The sequence below is a fragment of the Solanum verrucosum genome, unplaced genomic scaffold (genome assembly GCF_900185275.1).
Source record: "Solanum verrucosum unplaced genomic scaffold, falcon-dt-bn FXZP01000034.1, whole genome shotgun sequence".
Taxonomy (NCBI): domain Eukaryota; kingdom Viridiplantae; phylum Streptophyta; class Magnoliopsida; order Solanales; family Solanaceae; genus Solanum; species Solanum verrucosum.
Genome location: NW_026019959.1, coordinates 70,240 through 85,938, shown reverse-complemented (window position 1 = coordinate 85,938; position 15,699 = coordinate 70,240). Strand labels below are relative to the sequence as shown.

Below are 15,699 nucleotides of genomic sequence, written 5' to 3'. Positions count from 1 at the left end.
AGTTCAAAAAATTATTTTCCTCCTTTTTCCAAGTTCCGATGTGTTACATCGAGAGAGGTCAAATGATAATTTTCCAAAAAAATTACAAAAATGAACTTCAAGGTCATTACAAATCATTACAAATAGTCAAAAAGTTACTTTCTTTGATCTCGATCCTCTTGCTGCTAGACCCAATTTTATGATAAAAGGAAATATTGTATGTATGTCGCTGTGGTTATATGTCTACTTTCTACATGATGTAAACTGACCTTCTACAGAGAGAAGCTTACAGTTAACACTTCTATAGATGGCACCTGACACTTGTATTTGATTTACTAATTCGATGAATCATATTGTTTATATTTCTATAACTATAGAATCTTTGGGTTGTCTTTCAAGGGGTTGAGTCAACCAAATTGGTTGGTCATTTTCATTTCCCTGCACTAAGACCCTTCTCCCAGTTAGATGGTTTCCTAGAAAAGAATATTAATTTCTTTGGTGTAACATACGTGGCAAAGAAGGGGACCTAGATGATATATTTTTGTAACCTGGGTAGATCTCCAAAAGGAATTGTCTTGTACTGATATGTTATTGCGCTTGCGGCTTGGACCTTTTAAGAGCAGCTTGTCACTGACTCATGCTTGTGTGTTAATATCGTGTAGTGAGATCTGACATTTATGTGATTTTTCTAATATACCAGGATAGGTTCTTTGCATATGGTGTAATGCTTCAAATTGAGGGAAATAATTTGGAGAACTTGACCAAATTTACAAAACTGGCAATTCCATATGGCTATGATGAAATTAATTTTAAGTTTGTTATGCTTTTTCTATCTAAAATATAGGTTTCTAGCTTTTATTCAGACCCATAACTGACACTTTTTCTCTATTATATAACAGTTTGCAGATGTCATAACCCCGGAGTAGCTGGACACGGGTGTTTTTGTGTGTGCCTCATGCTTGATGCAAAGGTTCAGATTTGTTTGCTTGATACATCAAATATATTATTTCTGTATAGTTACTCTGATATATGCACAACTTCTACAAGGAAAGTTTGTTGCTGAGGCCATGTGCGTAATTGCTGCAAATACAAATGTTCCCGTGAGTGTCAAATGCACAATTGGACTTGATGATCATGACTTGTACAATGAACTATGTAAGCTCTTCAAACTTTCCGTTCCTCACAGGAAATGAGATCAAAATTCAATTCTTCAATGATCAATCTTTTGATTTGTACTTGTTCCTTTCTCTCGTCTTGTGGATTACAACTCCATTTTTTTGTTCCGGCGTGATTCAAGAAAATCATCAAAATTGAACTCCGTTAGTTTCTTTATAATATATTTCCAAGCCGGTCTTTGCTAACCTTGTAACTGCTTGGATTTTCAAGTAGATCTTAGTGAACTGACAATAATTTGTCACTATGAACTAGAAGCAAATTCATGACCACTTAACTCGTAGTATTAGCCATGTCCCAAAAAGCCCAAAAATTGGTGGGAACTTGAAAATATTTAACAACCAGATTTTCTAAATCGGATCAAATTTTATGGTCAAAATAAATCATGAAAATCTACTCACAATGACCATATGTATTTTTCTGGAACTTTCTCTTCTCCTATTAAAACTTTTTCCTTTTTTGAATTTTTGACCTTTTTACACTTCTATACAAACAATCATGGATTCTATCAACATTTTGAAAACTTCGATGGGCCAAATGTGAATTTTGCCTCACCTATAAACAAACCTCTTTACCCCCAAACTCTCATAAGTCACACCCCCTCCTCTCTCTCTCTCTCTCTCTTCCCCCAAAGGGATTTCTCCCAAAATTCCTCATACACAAAAATCTTTATCTCTCGTATGGCCTTTCACACAGCTTGCCCAATCACCTGGTACTACATTCTTTTCAACATTCTTTTATTTTTGAGTTATTTATTTATAATTTTGTTTATTTTCTCTCTTTTTTTATCACTCTTCTCGCTACTCTCTGTTATCTAGGCAAATGGGTTTCTTTGTTTTATGGTTTTAAGTGGTTTAGTGGGGTTTTTATGACTCATCGACCGTTTTTGGATGTGGGTTTTGGTGATTTTTTGGTGTAGCGGGAGGATCTGTTAGCTTTCTCTTTTTCTTTCTTTATCGATGGATGTGAAATTGGTTTCTTGGGTTTGTGTTTTGTTGTTTTCTTTTGAATTTCTGACCCAATTGAGTGTTTTGGTATTTTTTGGTGCAGCCGAAAGATCTGCTTCTGCCCACATGGGTTTCCAAAGGGTAAAAATGAGTTCTTCAAAGATGTGACTAGACTTGAGGAGTTTATCAAGGACCCATGGGGTCTTAAGGCCAAACAACCTGCCACAATTCAGGTTAAGGTGCCCAAGCTTAATGTTGCTCCGCCCCCACAGGTGCCTGTAGGTGATGGGAGTGGTGGAAGCGGCGGGGATGGTGAGGAGGCATCTGCTATTGCTTCAGCTCAGACTAAGCGCGCTGCGTTGCAGAAGAAAGCTGCTGCTGCATCTATGGCGGCTGAGGATTTTGCTAGACGATTTGAGTCTGGAGATGTGGAGGTTAGGAACCACAGTTCTAAAAAACATAGATTTTCATGAATTTGAATGTAGAAGTCATTTGGATTTAAAATCTAAATAATGGTTGGGATGTTTCTTTTGTCGTTCCTCACATTCAACTGAATAGATGTTGTCACTCACCAGCAGAATTTTTGTATTCTAAAGGTGCACTGTTACTGAACTTGTAATAACCCCTTTTCATTGCTCATTATATTGTTATTCATTTCTTTTTCTCTTGGGGGTATGGAGGCTGGGAGCTGGAATCATAAATTGTTACATGATAGTATTCAATCTTTTTATTTACAAATAAATATCTTCCCTCAGGGCTCCATGAAAGATGTTGGTGGAGAAGAACAGGGTCTATTGAATGTCAAAGTGATGTGTAGGCTATGCTTTTCCGGTGAAAATGAAGGAGGTGAAAGTGCAAGGAAATTGATGTCATGCAAATGTTGTGGGAAGAAGTATCACCGAAGCTGCTTGAAAGCGTGGGGTCAACATAGAGGTACTCTCATAGGCCACAATTTGTCAGTTTTTAGTGTTGTACTTTTGCCAATATCCCCTTTCCTACAGATCTCTTCCATTGGAGCTCATGGACATGTCCCTCATGCCGGCTTTGTGAGGTAAAACTTTTGATTCATTTAAAAAATATAATGAAACATAGTTGGTTTTACTTTTTAATAGCTGCCCAAAACATGGCAATTGTACGGTGAGTTGCTTACTTTTTTTTTTTTTTGTGAATGAGAAGGTCAAAGCTAATTCGACAAGACATTGACTTTTATTACCTAACAAAATGGAAATAACAAATTAATCGGAGATATCAACTGATGCCTTAATTTTCTTTGGTAGCCATATGTAATGTAGGCATTTTAGGTTCTAGCCTACTGCCTAGCCCTATGAGAGGTCACCCATGTCAGTTTTGACCCACAAATTTTGGGTAAGGTACATTGGTTAAAAAAAGAGATCCTGACTAAGGTTGATGTCAATACTATGGAAAGAGGTTTTTTCAACATCTCTATGTGTCCGCATGGACAGTCAATTGAAAAACAAGATATTGCTTTTAAGCCTATGCTCTTAAATGGATCCCTCCATATGTGTATGCCTGTACGGGGTATGACAGTCAATGGAGGAAAATTTGACTCATGGCCCCACTTATATGCAAACCCATTAGTTACTAATCATACACTTGCCATATCAACTACCTTTTGTTCTGTAAGAAACAGGAAAGACTATGTTCCGCTAGATCAAGTAGACCCAACTCAGATAAGCACTATTCAAAGCCAAATAAGCTGCAAGCCATAATAGCTTATAATGATAAGCCCACGTTGGAACCCCAAAACCTGGTTGTAAGAAGTTATTTAATGACACTAGATGATTTCTTGGGTTGTTTGACAGAGTTACCTGGTAAGTGTGCTGGTGGAAGGTACCTAAGGGAATTTTGTTGCAGTGCGTGCAAGCTGGTCATGCGCCACGGTTAGTTAAAAAGAAGTCATTTTGTGTGAAATAAGTCACTATAGTTCCATTACTTCCATGTTTCACTTTTTGTGGTGTAAAGTTTGTCATGTTAAGTTTGCAAGTTTGTTGCAGAATCAGATTAGATTTTGGTTTTGTTGTTCCCCCTCTGTTTCTCCAGCTTTCTTTTTCGGGGTCTTTTGTGCTTTTTTCCTTGTGTTCTTTGGTGACTTCAATTTTAGTTTTTTTTTTTAAGGAAGACTTCTATTTTAATTTTTGTTTCAAATTTAACCTTCAGATTGTTTGGAATGAGGTAGTTTAATCCGTCTAACCAATGGGTAACCAAACCAAATCAAACAAGATGCTATAACCAACCAGCCTTTATCCTTTATCCCTTCCTTTGCTACTCCCTCCCTGGTACCACGAGACTTGCATCTAGGTTTTACTATGGAAGTTGCTTGGGGGATAGAGAAATAGCCTTGTAGGTTGGGATAGGTAGGATTCGATAAGTACTTCAAAAACTGAAAATTGCAAAAAGAGCAAGAAGCAGCGAACGATTCATCAAACATATGAAATAACCTAAATATATGAATTTAGTACTTATAAGATCAAATAGCAATTAACATTATTATTTTCAGTACCTGTTATACAATAATGACTGTATATAGACTCAATACCTAAACTGAAATAGAATGAATATAAATTTTAACAAGGTCACAGAATAATGATGGTCAATAGCAGCATTGATTTAGGATTCTCAATAAATTGACTACAACAAGAATTAATCAACTATAAGAACAATTATTTTGCAGCATTCAGTTTAATATTAAATTGCTGTAGTAACTATACATAAAGTTGAAAAAGAAGCTCTAAATCAGCAGCAGTTGAAGATGGGAACTTGCATACAAGGAAAGTGTTATCTTTGAAGAAGAAAAAGCACAAGAAATTTTAAGGATATACAGAATCCTTGCCTTACTACATAGACAAGTCAATCCGGTTGATTATTTCGATGTTTGGAGGTGGGGTTTGGAAACAATGGAATGTTCTTTGATTCCAATGTTTGGAGGTGGGGTTTGGAAATAATGGGATGTTCTCTGTGAAGTCCTTTTATGAGAAACTATTGGTTAAGGAGGAGATGACCTTTTCCATATAGCAATACGGATCTCAAGGGTGCCGAGGAAGGTGCGCGTTGTTTGCGTCAGTTGGTGTTACATGTGTAAGGAAGCGGGTGAAGAAGTGTCCCTATCGAGTAGGATTATAAATGAAACTATGTGCTGCTCTTTTTCTTTTCAAAAAAATTATTTTGCATAAAGCAACTCTTCCGTTTGATAATTGAACATGCATTCTGGATCATTCTCATATGATTATTGTATTTTTGGCTATTTGATGTCTGTTATTGTTCAACTCATGTTCTTATGCTCACTATATTGCTCATTATATACTGACTGTATGTATGCTCCTTGTTTGGTGTAGGGCTGTCAAAGAACTGGAGATCCAAACAAGTTCATGTTTTGCAAAAGGTGTGATGCAGCTTATCACTGTTACTGTATGCAGCCTCCACACAAGGTGGATTCTCAAGACTTACTCTTTTAGTTTTGTATAATGATAAAAGTAGATTATACTAAGTTGTTTTTGGGATGTGCAGAGCGTTAGCAGTGGGCCTTATTTATGCCCCAAACACACAAAGTGTCACAGCTGTAGTTCTAATGTTCCAGGAAACGGACTGAGCAAGAGGTATGTAGTATGGGGCCATAAACAGCTAGTGGGACATTCTCTTGGATTCAAGTTTTGCTATAAATGTTAATTGAACACTCTAATTAACTTCATTTTAGTTAAAATGCTTATTCATGTACTTTTCTATGTTGTTTTTTCTGTATCTTTACAGAGGAGCCTCATGTAGGAGTTCCATTTGGTTTAAGTTATATTTCTGATGTATGGAAATCATTTAAGGCATTGCATATCCTATGTAAATTATTAAGGCTTTGCAGATCCTATGAAAATCATTTATGGCATTGCATATTCTATGGCCTCTGAACCATTGGTATCTTGATCTATGACAGGTGGTTTTTAGGATACACTTGTTGTGATTCCTGTGGAAGATTATTTGAGAAGGGAAACTACTGTCCTGTTTGTTTGAAGGTAGGTATTATGGCGGTTTTTGTTATCTGAGCTTCTCTTTGTTTAATTTTACAATGAGGTTCTTTGTACTATGGTGATTTACTAATGTGGAGTTGATAATTTGTCTGCTAGTATTACGTGATGCCTTTTGCTTTCATTGCCTTTCCAAAGCAACTGAGTGTTTTTCTTCTCATATGTCTATGGGGAATGGAATTAATTGTTTTTTGTAATGCAGGTCTATAGAGATTCTGAATCAACACCTATGGTCTGCTGTGACATTTGCCAGCGCTGGGTGCACTGCCAATGTGATGGCATCAGGTTTATCTTAGATATTGCTTTTAAGAAAATTTATTAATTGGTTTTGCTTTGGTGCCTTTCTCATGAAGTGCAATTTTATTTCTTAACACGGGAGCAAATATGGATGTGCATTAGGTTAGACTTTTCTGTTCTGGAATTAAATATCACAAATTTATTATTGACAGCATCCTATGCCTTTTGTGGTGTTCTTGCAGCAAATTTTTCTATGTTAAAATGTAAAGAGTGTTCCCTAGAATAGTCTCCTCATTCCCCACTGACTATTATTGTTTCATTGAATAACTGAATGGCATTTTGGGGACTGCAGTTTATGCTGCATTCTGCCTTGTTAAGAGTCGAGTCAGTTGACAGGGCGCTAGTTCTAATTTCCAGAAAGCTCCTCTTCTTCCCATCACTATATAAATATCCTGACATCGTTGTAGTTTGCCAATTTGTTCTCATGTCATTCATGCGATATAAAGCTGTTAAATTATGTAACCTTGATTGTACTTTCAGTGAAGCTTTGAAAGAGGGACTCCATTGGAAGTTCTAATTTGAAAATGGGTATTTGCTTTGCAGTGATGAAAAATATTTGCAGTTTCAAGTGGATGGAAATTTGCCGTATGCATGTCCAACATGCCGCGGAAATAGTTATCAGGTGTGTTTATGGCTGTGATTTATTTCACAAGAAAAGTTAAACTAGAACTCTATCCTAATAGTTTTATATTAATGTTCTCAGGGGAGAAATCTTGAGGATGCTGTTCAGGAGCTTTGGAGGAGGAGAGATGTAGCTGATAGGGATTTAATTGCAAGTTTGAGGGCAGGAGCTGGATTGCCAGTTGAAGATGAAATATTTTCTATTTCATCCTTTTCAGACGATGAAGATGGTACTCCTGTAGTAAAAAATGAACACGGCCGATCTTTGAAGTTTTCTTGTAAAGGTTTAGTTGACAAATCTCCCAAAAAGAGCAAGGAATATGGAAAGAAATCTTCTTACAAGAAATCTGGTAAAAAGAAGGGGTTAACTGGACACAAGGAAGGACATCCGGATGCTCCATCAGGTGGATATAGTGTTGGTGATGTCCAGAATGAAGAATTGCAGGCTTATGGGGAACTGGAAAGCTTTTCTTCTCCTGTTGGTAGCTTTACAGAAGGTACATGTTCAATTAATCAGGCAGGGGTCATAAAGCACAAATTCATAGATGAGGTTACTGGAAACATGGGTAAGAGGACAGTCCAAATGAAAGGTATCAAGCCTCAGCTTTTGGATGAGGATGATGTTGGAATTCAAACAAGCATGCCAAAGACCTCTAAGGGGTCAAAGCTTGTTATACATTTGGGCTCACGGAATAAAAACATAGCAGGTTCCCCGAAGTCCGATGCTTCAAGCTGTCAGAAAGAACAAGAATTGACTACTTCAAATGGTAAATTTTTTTCTATATGTTGTCTTCAGGTTCCTCTTTCTTTTCGTTTTCTTACTTGGATGAATCTTGTTTATAAACACTATGGCATGGCTTCTCCATGGAATTTGATGACTGTAAATATGCTTTTCTACTAGCTTGCATCACTTATGTCACAAAAGCTATGGTTTTCTAAATTGTTATCTCATCCAGACAAAACGTTCCGCCAGTGAGAAAGATGTATAGTTTTCCTCTGTGCATTTTTTAATTCTTGGAGATTTTCATCTGTGTTTGGTAAGGACTTCATATATAAGTTTCCCTTGGGCTTTAAGTGGTAAGGACGCATTGTGTGATTTATGGATTAAGCACATGTTGCGGGTTCAAACCCAACCGCCGACAAAAGCCTGATATTTAAGTGAAGAAGGGTAGATGGGCGTGCTCATTATCCCTACAGTTTTGAACCTTATGTCACTGGCCATCAAGGATATCTTTGTTATTAGATGGCTAAGGAATATCATAAAATACCGTGATTCTTGGGTTGCTGTTTGTTTGTAGAAGTCACAAGGATCTCTAATATACTTGGTTATAAAGAAAAAACATATAAGTTGGCTAAGGAATATCATAAAGTGCTGTTATTCTTGGGTTGCTTTTTGAGTAGAAGTCAAAAGTATCTCTAATGTACGTTCTTGAATGCATTTTGTTGTAGATAAAAAACTAGCATGGATATAAACTTATGCTGCATATTTCTTCTCCTTACCCTGGTGAATTGATTGCCTATTTGGCACATGAGGACTGTGTGCTTTGGTAATCATGTGAAATGATGTTTGTTCTTTTTTTTTTTTTTTTTTGCTTCTTCATGACTTAAGTGGAAAATTCTTGTGAAAGTAAAGTAAATGGGGATTTTAAGTCCCGTCCTCAAAGTTTGACATAACAATGCTACTCATTTATTAAAAAATGGTAAAAATGTAAGCCTTTAAACTTTTTTCTTTTAATGATCTTGACAAATCTTAAAGGAGTAGCACTTATGTACATCTTACTCACAGACTTCTTCCCTTCCTCAGAACGCTGAATTTGACGTCTTAATTGATGCACTCTAGCATAAACCAGAGGGTTCTCTTTATAGAACTCTTTATATATAAATATATATATATATGTAGTACAATAAAGGTAACATGACATGTATATTTGGTTTTCTTTGGTCTGGGAATGGAAGATCTGTTCTGTACTTGATAAAATTCTCCAATTCTTTTTCTGCTATGGTGTTCCTTCTCTATTTTATATGCTACATTAGTTGAGATTCTTTCCTCTGTGTGAATACTTGCAGCTGAAGAGTTCGGAAAGCTGCTAATTACCCACTAAAGATTAAAAGTTATATAACCTAAAGTTATTAAAGTTCATGCTGCATATTATTATTGTTTTCTGATGTTAACACTTCCACCCCCACCCATACACACACCCTTAGAAATTTTAGGAAATTTGGTTTAATATGTAAACAGATGTGCTCACTGTCGAAACAGGTAGGTGACTTCTGTTGTTTCCTATTTGTTTTTCAAATTCGATTTCTGGATTCGCTCGTCCATCTGTTGTTCCCTAAAATTCTTTCAATTCAATGTCTAATTGCTTGGTCAAGGCAGCATTATCTCATGAGATCAAGTTATTAGCCTCAATACTCTATGCTAGTTCTTATATGGTGTAGATTCTCTACTTTTTGGTATACCTCTTTTATATGGGAGATTTACCCAACACTCATAAAATTATTTACCTAATAAAAAAATATCTTTGATATAATTCCTTGTTAATCAGGTAGTGAGGATCTAGTTCAGCTGAGAGAGAATGAGAACTCGGAAAAGAATGACACTGCAGATAAACTTGGTGGTGGAAAAGGTAAGACGTGTTGTAAATTGTTTACTTTCTATGTTGGGGGTGGGCAAAGAAGATAATATTGTATTTGTTGCTTTTAGAAGCATACTTTTATTGTTTTATTAATAACTTTTCTTTTGGCTCTCATTTCTGTGTCTGAAGGACATAAGGTGAATCATATGGGCCAAATAAAGGGTCAAAATCATGGGGGTAAAGAAAGCAACTTAATGAAGATCAAGAAAGTTAGCTCAGAAGGTACTAATTTCCCTGCCAAAGTTGGTGGAAAATTAGCCGATGGATCTGGACCTTATCCTCCGCTCAAGACTTTTGGTATATTAGGAAAAAGAAGCAATGACGGTAGTGTTATTACAAGGGCTGGAGTTGAAGCTCCTGCTACAAGGGACAATAAATTGGCTTCTGTAAAATATGCCAAAGCTGGGCCCGCTTCTTGTGATGGCCTGAATGACGAGAAAAATAGCACACCTTCAGTATCAAATTCAGCGAGAAAGGATCCAAAACCTCTCCTAAAGCTCAAGTTCAAGAATCCTTGCCATGAAAGTCAAAATGCCTGGGCTTCTCCAGGAGAGGAGGATAAAAGCATGGTTAAGGGCCAGAGGTCTAAAAGAAAGAGAGCACCAGCCTTTGGAGAAAAATCATCAACCATGGCTGATGATAATTTATCACAGCAGTATGAAGACAATACAATGGATGAGTTCTTGGATGCTAACTGGATACTGCAGAAGTTGGGAAAAGATGCAAAAGGAAAGAGAGTGGAAGTTCATCATTCGTCTGATAAAACCTGGTAAGCTTATTGCCAAGCTGACTACTATACTTAAAATTTATGCAACTTTAATGGAAATGCGTGCTGTGATATTCTGGATTATTAATCATGATAGCAATGTGAAAAAAGCAATCAGTAGAGCAAGTGAATTGCATTTGGACACAAGGATATAGTAGGATAAAGAAAAGGAAACATTATGTGTAGTTACAATTTTCATTTGAGCTTTTAACTAGCGTGACTCCCTTGCTGGTTCTTTTATATCAAATTGTATAGCAAAGCATTCATATAAATCTGAACCACACTTTCTTTGAGGTTTGCTAGTTTGACCTTTCAATTCATTTTCTTTTCCAGGCATATAGGGACAGTTGTAGAAGTTTTTGAAGGCTCACCTGTTGTGTCTGTTGCTTTTGATGATGGGAAGAAGAAGAACGTGGAACTTGGAAAGCAAGGCATACGTTTTGTATCTCAGAAGCAAAAACGTTGACTGCTAAATTGGTTATTAGCTGCAGCATATGTTGCAACTTTGAATGCCAAGAGCATGAGCAACTGCTGATTCCCAGAGTTGTTCTTTTTTGGTGGGCTCAAAGGAAGTACTGATCGTTGCAGGTCAAAATTTCAAGTTACTGCACATTGCATCGTGTGTTTGCTGCAAGTTTGCTGTCATTTTTACCAGACTTATATATAAGGCGTTGGTTGGTTCTGTTTTATTGTTACCTTTCGTTTCCCGGTGTGCAAATTCTCTTTTCTGGTTAGAGGTTGAACATTGTTTTTGAGCCATTTTGTGGTACTTTAGATTAATCTTTGCTGGATTTGCAGTTTTAATGTGAATTTTCTAGAGATTAGAAAGCTCTGCTCCTACTGGTTGTAACTCAGGGTAGAAGACATTATCATACTATAATATAGAATAGCCAGTTGAGCTCCGTTTAATAAGAATTGACTGAAATATTTCAGATATAATCTATATATAACTTAAAAAATCATTATATTATATTTCTAGATACAATCTAGATACCTGTCAAAAATGAGGAATTAGTACTGTTATTTTTATGTGTTAGTTTTAGCAATTTGGCCAAGGGATAAAACAAGTCTTTTCTTTTGCATATTCAAGTTGCAACTCTATTCACGATCACTTCAAATTATACCTCTTTTGCTCATGTTGTTTTCACACTTTTTTAGGATATTCTAAATTCATGTGTGAAATGTCAAATTTATATTTTAAAAAATAATTATTTGTTTTGAATTGATTATTACAATATCAAAATTCTAAAATATTTTAGATGAATATAAAACTATCGTAAAGTTGTTTTCTAGTACAATTTGATCACATAGGTTCAGATATCTGTGAAATTTAAATTGTGGTTTATTTATCTATACACAAGTAGACGTACGCCTATATGTTATCATTTTAGAGTGTTCTTTAATTTTTGTCCTTCGACACTATAAATATTATATAAGCGGTCAAAAATATTGTTGAAATCAAAATAATAAATATTTTCCTATGGGGCATAAATTTGTATTTTAGTATCATAATATTGCGTAAGTAATGTTGTGGTCATTATTTTTTCACTGTTAATGGTGAATAATGTTATTTAAGTAAGCGATTATCATTTTAGAACTATAATACCACCCAACTATTTCTATTTTCCTCAAAATATATTGGACACAATAAAAAACATCATTCTCTCTCACAATGGAATGACATGTCACATTGTTCATTTTTTTCTAAATTATAATTTTTTAGCTCTTTTATATCACTCATACCAGATAAAAGATAATTATAAATAAGCCAAGTTTTTCTACCCAGGTTTCCGAGCAAAATCCAATATGAATTCCTCTAGTTCTTGGATAGTTATAATCTATTTGTCTTATAATACATATCACGTTTCACTTTTCAAAAGTCGAACCATTTAAATATTAAACAATATCTTAAGATATATTATTATAAATTAGAATAAATGATAGAGAACAAGTTCTTAAAAATTCTTCTAGTTCTTGGATAGTCATAGTCCTCTAGTTCTTGTTTACTAAGTAATTTATATTTATCGAACTATTCAGCAAGTATGTACAAAAACTTATCTCATGTAATGTCTGTAACACATTTAATTCCAAGAGTCTTAAGAACTTGTTCTCTATCATTTATTCTAATTTATAATTTATTAACATAAAAATTGAAGCACTTGATTAAAGTCTCCCGTGATAAATATATCAAATTATTTATCTATTTAAATGATACTAAATTACTAATTGTAAAGTATAGAAAGATATGTCTCTTGGTCATAATTTGATAATTGATTAAGCAAATATAAATTACTATCTAATATTAATTGACGTTTTTCACAAATATCTTAGATCAAAATCAACGAATTTCGCTGTAGTTTTTTTTCTAGTAATTAATTTTAAAAGAAGAAAAATCCTTTGTAGGGAACGCTACCATCGGATGAGCCTTATCAGATACAATTCAGATTAGTCGAACTTCAGTGTGAATAACGGACACCGGATGACATACATTAATAAAGAGAAACATGTTTTTATTGTGTCAAATGTATTTTGAGGAAAATAGAAATAATTAGATGATATTATAATTAGAGTCATCAATATGGTCTAGGCCTGTTAGGTTGGCTTAGCCTAACCCGTGATTTGATAGGGCCGGACTCCGATTTTTGGTGCCTATATAAGAAAAGAGTTTTTTAGCCCGACTTGAATAAGCATACCGATTTGTGGAGCTTGAGAAATATGGATTGGCCCGTCTCGTGGGCCAAATAAAAACTAATTAAAAAATAAAAATAAAATAAGGTATTAAAAATAACAAGAGTCTAAACTCAAAATCTGTTTAAAGTTTGAAATATTACAATTTAAATACAAATTATTTTTATAAAATATGTACTACATAAAATAAAAACTTCCTAAAATTTCTAGGGAATCACTACATAGGCTAGCCTACAAAATATTGTCATAGATTTTGTGTTTTATTATAATCATTGGAAAACAATTAGGTTAATATTTCTATTTAGCTATTTATGTTTTTACTTGAAGTCAAACTTAATAAATATTATAAAAATAATTTTATTTGTGGATTTGATTAACAAGTAGTAACACTAACACCATATAATATTGTCTTGTCGATATTTATGATAATGTTTTTAAATTATAATTTAATTTAAAAAAATATAAAAATAGTACTTTTAAGAAAAGAGGGTTGGCCCGATAAAGCCCGTAGCCCATGTACTTGTGGGTTGGACCGACCATTTTCTAGCCCACACCAAAAATGGGCTAGCTCGGCCTGACCTGTCAAATTTCAAAGCCTGTATGAATTAGCTCGGATGGAGTTGGCTAGCCCATATTGACAACTCCAATTATAATCCTAAAAAACAAAGTAATATTACTATGCAATTTTCCAAATATGATATTATAGTCCTAACTATTCAAATAATTTATTTTAAAATAGAGCAAAAACATAAACACACCACTGAAGTTGTCTTAGATTTTCAAAAAAACACCTTAACTTTGCGGGCGTCATATTCTCCCACAAAAGTATTAAATATCTTTGTAAAAAGACCATTTTGACCCATTTTCTCAACTGTGAGCATGCACGTGATTCTCACACTTTTAATTAATTTAATTTAAATTAAACTAACCCAAATCGTTTCAAAAAGAGAAAACTCTTTTTTTTTCATTTCTTAGTTTGTCTCTTCGTTTTCTTCAACCAGAGCGATTGTTGAAGATCATTGCTTCAATTTCGACGTTTGTTGGTCAAAATTCTTGGAGGACTAGCTAAGTAAACAAGGAATTGAAGGTTTACTTTTCTTACGTAAAATGCATATAAGAATTTTAAGGATGAAGAGTATCCAAATCAATTATATTTTCTCCATTTGAGCTATTAGCTAAGAAAATTACTTAAGACAATGCAGAACGTCACTATATAAAAGATTGACTGTGCATGAGAAGATGACATATTAGGATCTGATCTTATCGTAGAAACAAGTCGCTCTTGGTTTAGTAATCTCTTCCATACCGTCGACTCGTCAAGAGCCCAAAATTTAGAACAGAACCAGAAGCAGCCTAGAGAGTGCCTGCAACATGTCTCCAAAGGAAGATTATACCCAAAAGTGCAGCCACCAGCCAATTAGTTATCATTTTGGGGAAGATGATGCATTTAAATGAAGTATATAATTAATAGAGAAAACAATTGAAACGTGACACTTTTTAATTGGTTTTTGGCAACAAAAATAGACATTCATGCGTGCCATCTGCGTGTTTCATAAACATAGTGAGAAAATGGGTTAAAATGGTCCTTTTACAAAGATATTCAATACTTTTATGAGGTAATAGAACGCTCGCAAAGTTAAAATGTCTTTTTAAAAATTCGGAACAACTTCAGTGTTGACTAAGGTTCATCCAAGATATCATTAGTGATATTCCTATCACAAATATCAACTGTGAAATAATTTAAACAAAGAGAAAATACTCATAAATAGATCTAAAATTTTTTATCTTTAAATTCATCCTATCAAAAAAATGCTTATGTAAGGATAATCATCTTGAGATGATCATATGTATCTTTTCAATTATTCAATAATAAAAAGATCTTTTAGCAACGAAATATTTTATTTTCAAATTCCATCAAAATAACGAAAGAGAAACATCTTTGCTTTAACTCGCATTTGATTTGATACCTTATTATTAACTTATTATCTTAGATGATATCTACCATATCTATTGCGTCAAGATGTATTTCGACATAAAAAAATATATCTGGGTAATATATTCATGTTTAGAAATTTATTCCATTAATTCAGAAAAAGAAAGTAGAAAAAATTAATAAAATATATATTTAGAGAGAGACTATTTAATCGGTTTGTCTTCTCCAACTGCCACTGGATTCACCTCAGAAGTAGCTGAAGCATCATCTCTCTGTTTCCATGTAAAACCCTAAATCTTATTTTCCTCTTTGTACATATACTGGGTTTTATATTCTTCATTCTTCTTAGTTATTGTATTAATTTTGTGCTTCTCCCTTTTTTATTTTATATTAGTTTTTCTTGTTCGTTCTTGAGTTACCTAAATCCTATTTTCCTCTTTGTACATATATTGGGTCTTATAATTTTCATTATTCTTAGTTATTAGTATTGTTTTTGTGCTTTTCCTTTTTGTCTTATTTATATATTTTAGTTTTTCTTGTTTGAGTTCCCTAATTTCTGTTTATTCTGGTTCTTTTTTTAACCCCATGATTAATTAATTTTCCGGTTCGCAATCAATTCCTGTTAGAA

At 34.2% G+C, this 15,699-nt stretch overlaps 1 protein-coding gene across 2 annotated transcripts; it reads left to right on the top strand.

Annotated features, from left to right (window-relative positions):
• The first annotated feature begins 898 nt into the window (after positions 1 to 898).
• On the top strand, positions 899 to 11,331 carry LOC125814881 (uncharacterized). Of its 2 annotated transcripts, none has more exons than XM_049494332.1 (13): positions 899 to 949; positions 2,203 to 2,533; positions 2,855 to 3,032; positions 3,101 to 3,150; positions 5,453 to 5,545; positions 5,625 to 5,713; positions 6,040 to 6,118; positions 6,333 to 6,415; positions 6,971 to 7,049; positions 7,131 to 7,815; positions 9,595 to 9,675; positions 9,814 to 10,453; positions 10,784 to 11,331. In XM_049494332.1, exons 1-13 carry the CDS (start codon positions 942 to 944, stop codon positions 10,914 to 10,916), a joined length of 2,529 nt encoding a protein of 842 aa, XP_049350289.1. In that variant the 5' UTR covers positions 899 to 941; the 3' UTR covers positions 10,917 to 11,331. The 2 variants fall into 2 exon arrangements, with proteins under 2 accessions (XP_049350289.1, XP_049350288.1); XM_049494331.1 differs by lacking the exon at positions 899 to 949 and adding an exon at positions 1,818 to 1,864.
• The last annotated feature ends 4,368 nt before the right edge of the window (positions 11,332 to 15,699 follow it).

What these genes read in the sequence shown, in the direction of transcription:
- LOC125814881 (XM_049494331.1), top strand. Translation starts at nt 1,833, where the DNA reads ATGGCCTTTCACACAGCTTGCCCAATCACCTG. An exon ending in ACAGCTTGCCCAATCACCTG is followed by an intron (nt 1,865 to 2,202) that starts GTACTACATTCT and finishes TTTTTGGTGCAG; the next exon opens with CCGAAAGATCTGCTTCTGCC. An exon ending in AGCGTGGGGTCAACATAGAG is followed by an intron (nt 3,033 to 3,100) that starts GTACTCTCATAG and finishes CCTTTCCTACAG; the next exon opens with ATCTCTTCCATTGGAGCTCA.